The 6,315-nt window shown below is 38.4% G+C and overlaps 1 protein-coding gene across 1 annotated transcript; it reads right to left on the reverse strand.

Moving 5' to 3' along the window:
• Positions 1 to 4,303: 4,303 nt before the first annotated feature.
• LOC100448708 (olfactory receptor 8B12-like) lies at positions 4,304 to 5,239 on the reverse strand. The gene has a single exon (XM_054525327.1). It carries the CDS (start codon positions 5,237 to 5,239, stop codon positions 4,304 to 4,306), a length of 936 nt encoding a protein of 311 aa, XP_054381302.1.
• Between the last annotated feature and the right edge of the window lie 1,076 nt (positions 5,240 to 6,315).

Consider the following 6,315-nt stretch of genomic DNA (forward strand, 5'->3'; position numbering starts at 1 on the left):
CAGATACATAGACCAATGGAACAGAATGGAAAAACACAGAAATAGCCCAGCTGCCTTTGAAATTTAGTATGAGATAAAGGCAGGAGCTCAAAAGTAGAAAAAAGAGGGACTATTTAATAAATGACAATAAAATAACTGGATAACCATAAGAAAAAAGACAAAGTTGGATCTATTCCTCACATGATACACTGGTATAATTTCTAAACAGATGAGACATCCCAATGTAAAAGAATGAAGCCATAAAAATATTATTAAAAAATGTATTTTCTTCATAACCTAAGAAGTGACAAAACACTTCTAACTTTGATTAAAATACCTGAAACAATAAAAGATTAATACATTTAAGTTAAAAAAAAATGTATCATGAGAAAAGTCAAAAACCAAATCACAAATTGGAAAAAAAAAATACATGCAACTTACACCTCAGACAAAAAGCTATTATTCCTAATAATACTTGAAAAGATCTTAAAACTTGAAAAGATCAAAATCCTAATAGTTAAGTGGGGAAAAGGTACAAAACAAATAGACCATACAGGAATACCAATAGCCATTAAAAACATGAAAACATCCCCAGTCTTTCTCATAATAAGAGAAATGCAAAATTAAACAACACAAAAACTGTTTCTCACCTATCAGTTTGGAAAATTTGAAAATTCTGAGAAGATGCTGGGTTGGAGAGACTATAGGAAAGTAGGCACTGTCATTCACTGCTACGGAAAATACAAATGCCTGTTCTCCCCAAAGTCATCCACAGATTCAAGACAATTCCATTAAAATTTCAGAAGGTTATTTTTGTTGGAATTTATGTTTGTTCTAAAAACTAATATGAAAATTCAAAGGACCTAATATAGCCAAAACAACTCTTTAAATGGTGAATGATGATGGAGGACTTACACTAACTGATTTCAAGAATTATCCTAAAGCTACAGTAATCAAAACTGTGTGATATTGCTCTCAAGATAGATAAATGAAAGGGACAGAAGAGAGAGAACAGAAACAGACACACACAAATAGGATCAGCTGAATTTTAACTAAGATGAACAACCACAGGAAAGCTATGTGCAAAAAAATTATTATTATTATAGATAATAATTAATAATCCATGCCTCACAATATGCACAAAGATAAACTCAAAATGGGTTACAGATACAAATATAAGAAAATACAAAACTTCTGCAATAAGGTGAGGAGAAAATCTTTGTAATATTTCTTAAACAAAAAGTTTGGATATAACAACAAATCTACAATTCATGAATTTAAAAAGTGATAAATTGGACTTCACTAAAATTAAGAACTTCTGTTAAGAGAATTAAAAGATAAGCCATGAACTATTTGAAAATTTAAAATTTGATAAATGAGTATTAGGCTTATTACCTGGATGACAAAATAATCTGCACACCAAATCCCAGTGACATACAATTTACCCATGTAACAAACCTGTACATAAGACCTCTCAGCCTAAAATAAAAGTTTGAAGTAAAAATAAAATAAAATAAAACTTGAAAAAGGACTTGAATCCTTTTTTGACTCAAACTTTTTTGAAAACCATTTGGCAGTATTTATAAAAACTAAATATTATGTCTACCCTATTATCAAGCAAGTCCACATCTAGTTACATACCCAAAAGAAATGTTTCCATAGTTCAACCAAAATACGTGTTCACAAATGTTCATAGAAGCTTTATTAATAATAAGCAAAAACTTGAAACTAACTGTTCATTAACAGGATAAATAATTGTATATTCACATAATGGGATACTACACAGAGACAAAATAATAATGTTAATCTCTGCATACATGCAACAATACAGATGAGTATCACAGCCTTTATGTTGGGGAAAAGAAACCAGAAACAGTACAGCACATGTTGATATGAATAGTGGCTAGCTCTGGGAGTGGGTGTTGAGAGAGGGTAGTGTTCACTGGGAATGAACAAGAGAAAACCTTCTAAGGTGGTTGAAAGCATTTTACATCTTAATCCAGATTGTGGTTACACAGGCACATACATATGAAAAAGTTCAGTGAGTTACACGCTTAAAATTTGTACACTTTACTGTAAGTTAGCATACAACATTTTATAAAGTTAGTGTCTATTTTATTTTATTACTGATATTGGACTGCATACCCACCACACCCACCCCACTCCCAAATTATAGGTCCCTTGGATTCAGTGGTCTATTCAATCCCATCTAAACCACAATCCTGCCACTGTACGCTTATTCTTTTCATTTCACCAACATTGAACAGAATCATCGTAGCGCAAACTAAACATTTCTCCAAACTTCCCTTATTTACCAGTAGAAGGGGACTTCCCTACAGAAAAGTTCCTAAGCATTTCACTTATCATTGCTTCTCAAAGAAAGTTTACCACTCCTGGTGGGTTTAGATTCTTTATATACAGCTATATTCCCCTTTACATAATATTGGGGATGTATTAGCTTATCTAGAGAGCACCATTGCTTCACCACATGTCCCATTATTAAAATATCATGGCTTTCTGCAAGGCCTGAAAATTTAATATCAATTGTCTCTTCTAATAAGCAACTGCCGCTGGGCACAGTGGATCACGCCTGTAATCCCAGCACTTTGGGAGGCCAAGGCGGGTGGATCACGCGGTCAGGAGTTTGAGACCAGCCTAGCCAAGAGACCAGCCTGGCCAATATGGTGAAACTCCGTCTCTACTAAAAATACAAAAATTAGCCGGGCGTGGTGATGGGCGCCTTTAATCCTAGATACTCGGGAGGCTGAGGCAGGAAAATTGCTTGAACCCAGGAGGCAGAGGCTGCAGTGAGCCGAAGATTGCGCCATTGCACTCCAGCCTAGGTGACAGAGCGAGACTCCAACTCAATATAAATAAATAAATAAATAAATACATAAATACATAAATAAATAAATAAGCAATTGCTTGGTGCTGCCCTGATATGTGCCTCAATCTATTTTCTGCTCTGTTACTTCCTCTAGACCAGTAACATCCATTAGAAAGTAATGCAAACCATGTATGTAATTTTAAATTTTCTAGTACATATGTTAAAAAACTGAACAGAAATTATTTTAATGATATATTTTATTTAACATATCCAAAATGTTATTTCAACATATAATTAATATAAAAATTATCAATGGGGGCCGGGCACAGTGGCTCAAGCCTGTAATCCTAGCACTTTGGGAGGTCGAGGCGGGTGGATTGTCTGAGCTCAGGAGTTTCAGACCAGCCTGGGCAACAAGGTGAAAACCCGTCTCTACTAAAATACCAAAAGAAAAAAAAAAATCAATGAGATGTTTTGTATTTTTTATAATAATTCTTCAAAGATCTAATGTGCATTTTATACTTACATTGCACACTTAGAGTATGTATCAATATGGATGATCACTTTTCAAGTGTTCAATAGACATGCATGGCTAGTCACTACCATATTGGATAGTACAGCTCCCAATCATCTTGAACAACATACTTCTCCATAAGACCTCTAACACCCAAGTTAACCCTTGAAATGAAACTCCAGATGCTGTCTCTGTTGGTCTTAAAATAACATATGACACCTCCACCCAACATCTTTACATCCCTTAAAATTTTATATCTGTCCCTTGGAAGTTCTAAACCACTAAACTAGTTCTAAACCCTAGGGCTCCACTCACCAAGTCAGTGGGCCCCACGCTTACTTCTATATGAAACCTAACATACTTCCCACTTACACATTATAAAATTCATCAAACACTGATCTTGTCATTTTGCCAAGACCACCTCAACAAAACGTTTCACCTCCTACGTTCTTGCAAAAAGTGATACATTAAAATTATCCTGTGAAAAATAGCATGAAATTACTGCGAATATATTTAGAACTTAAATTTGTTAGGTCAACTAGCATGTGAAATGAAACTTTCCAAAAAGAGATGAGACAATAAAGAATAGCATAAAGGAAAACAATGTGGATTGGGATTCGAGCTGGGATTCCAGTCCCAGGTCTAGCACTAGGTAATTTTATGTTCCTGGGCAAATACACAAATACTTCTGAGTCTGCAATGTGTGGTGTATTATATAAAGGGGAAAGATAAAATTATTCCTAAGCCTCATTCAACATTGAATATTCTATAGGTGTAGAAACTTTTTCATAAAACAAGGAAGAGATGGGGGTGATGGTGGGGAAGAATAAATCCACTCAGAAAACAGAGTTAAAATTTTCTCTGTGTATAGGATGGAAAGCACTGGAAGCTTAGATTCTTCACTGAAAAAAAAATCGTCACAAAAACAACCTGATTTAAAAAAAAAATCCTAGTATCTCTTTTCTCAGTTTCGAAAATTTTTTTCAAGAAAAGCTTATTCTTGGAAAGGTTCTCTTCAGAGCAAGTTTGACATCCTTATTCCTCAGGCTATAGATTAATGGGTTAAACATGGGCACCACAATGGTGTGGAACAGGGAGGACACTTTCCCCTGGTCCAGGGGTAAAATGGAAGGGGGTTTGAGGTACATAAAAGCTCCTGACCCAAAGAAAAGAGAAACTGCAATTACGTGGGAGCTGCAGGTACTGAAGGCTTTAGACCTGCCCTCAGCAGAACTAACGCGGAGAATGCTGGAAAGAATAAAACCATAAGAGATAAAAATGGCAACAATGGGCACCCCAATGCCAACGGTCACAACAATAAAGATGACCAGGACATTTATGTAAGAGCCGTTGCAGGAGAGCTCAAGAAGGGGAAGGATGTCACACATGCAGTGATTGACGAGGTTGTCTGCACAAAAGGTGAGAAACACTATATTTCCTGTATGAGCCACAGCCCCCAAAACCCCCATCCCGTAGACACCCAACAAAAGGAGCAAACACATCTGGGGAGACATGGTGACCGTGTACAACAGTGGGTTACAGATGGCCACGTAGCGGTCATACGCCATCGCTGACAGGATGAAGGACTCAGAAAAGACAAAGAAACAAAAGAAGAAGAGCTGAGTCATACACCCTGTGAAGGAAATAATGTTCTTCCTTGAGACAAAACTCATCAGCATTTTGGGAATGATAGCAGTAGAGAAACTAAAATCTACGAGGGACAAGTTGAAGAGGAAAAAGTACATGGGAATATGCAGGTGAGAGTTGAGCCCTATCAGGATTATCAAGCCCAGGTTCCCCACAACCGTGACCGCGTAGAAACCTAGAAACAGGAAGAGGAGGGGAATCTGGAGTCCCGGCTGGTGGATTAAGCCTGCGAGGATAAACTCTGTCACTGAGGAGGAGTTCTCGGCAACCATTCTCCTCTAGGAAAAGCTGTGAAGGAAAAAGAGTCACTGAGAGAACGAGAAAGAATCCTCCCCTTCTTAAGAATGACATCGGAGCAGAGAGATTATTGAATTTCTAGAAAATATTTCGTTATTCCCTTTCTGTTTTCACCTTCCCCAAGTGCCTTTAGCCATCCTGGTAACTGTTTGAGGGTGACATTTGCAGAGTGAAGGCTGCTGAGACTAAGGAGAGAGTCGGCAGAGTTGAGCTGGAACAACCCTCCAACCCTCGCGGTGGCCCTCCCCTCTGTGTACTTCATTCCCTCTACAGCCCTTGATCAAGTTGGTAAAACCGGCGGCTCTTCTCTGGAGAGGTGGGAACCACTTGACCTTTCCAGACCTTCTACTTTGGGGTCTGTACTAAACGGAGCAGTAAGATGACGTTGTATTGTCCACAGTCTTTACTGGCATGGCTGTGGAATTAGCATAGGATAATAAGGATGGAGTAATTATGTAATGTTATTCATTAAAAGCTAAGAAAAAAGAAGAACATTTACCAAATGTGTCTGAATGCTGTCTGGCATTACAACCATCACCATTTGACAAATGAGGATACCAAGACTAAGCCACTTGCACAAAGCTCCAGTGCAACTGAGTTGCAGCAGCAGGGAAACTCCGTGGTCTGGCTCCCCTAGTCTGAGCTTTTAACCACTCTGCTGCGGCACCCGGTGGCTCAGACAGCCACTCACCCCCTACAGCTTGGAGCCACAGTGCTGGTCTCTACTGCCTCTCGCCCATCTCTTTTGCAGAAATCCAAATGGCCTTGCTGTAAAGAAAGTGACAACTTGGAGCCCAGACCCCCTCTGCTTCTGCTTCTCCACTTTGAGGATCAAAACCTCCAATTTATCTTGATTCTTTTGCTGAGATGAAGAACACTATCTCTGATCATGGCTTTGCCCCGAGGCTTCTGCCCAGCTTCCAGAGATGAGACAGCAGTCTTTCCTAACACTGTGGATAACAAGCGTCTGGAGAGTTTTATTCTGGAGTAGAGACCTCAGAGTAGTTACAGAGGCTCCCTCAGGGCCATTGCCAGAGACCAAGTTCCCTGA

The sequence above is a fragment of the Pongo abelii genome, chromosome 9 (genome assembly GCF_028885655.2).
Source record: "Pongo abelii isolate AG06213 chromosome 9, NHGRI_mPonAbe1-v2.0_pri, whole genome shotgun sequence".
NCBI classification, from domain to species: Eukaryota; Metazoa; Chordata; class Mammalia; order Primates; family Hominidae; genus Pongo; species Pongo abelii.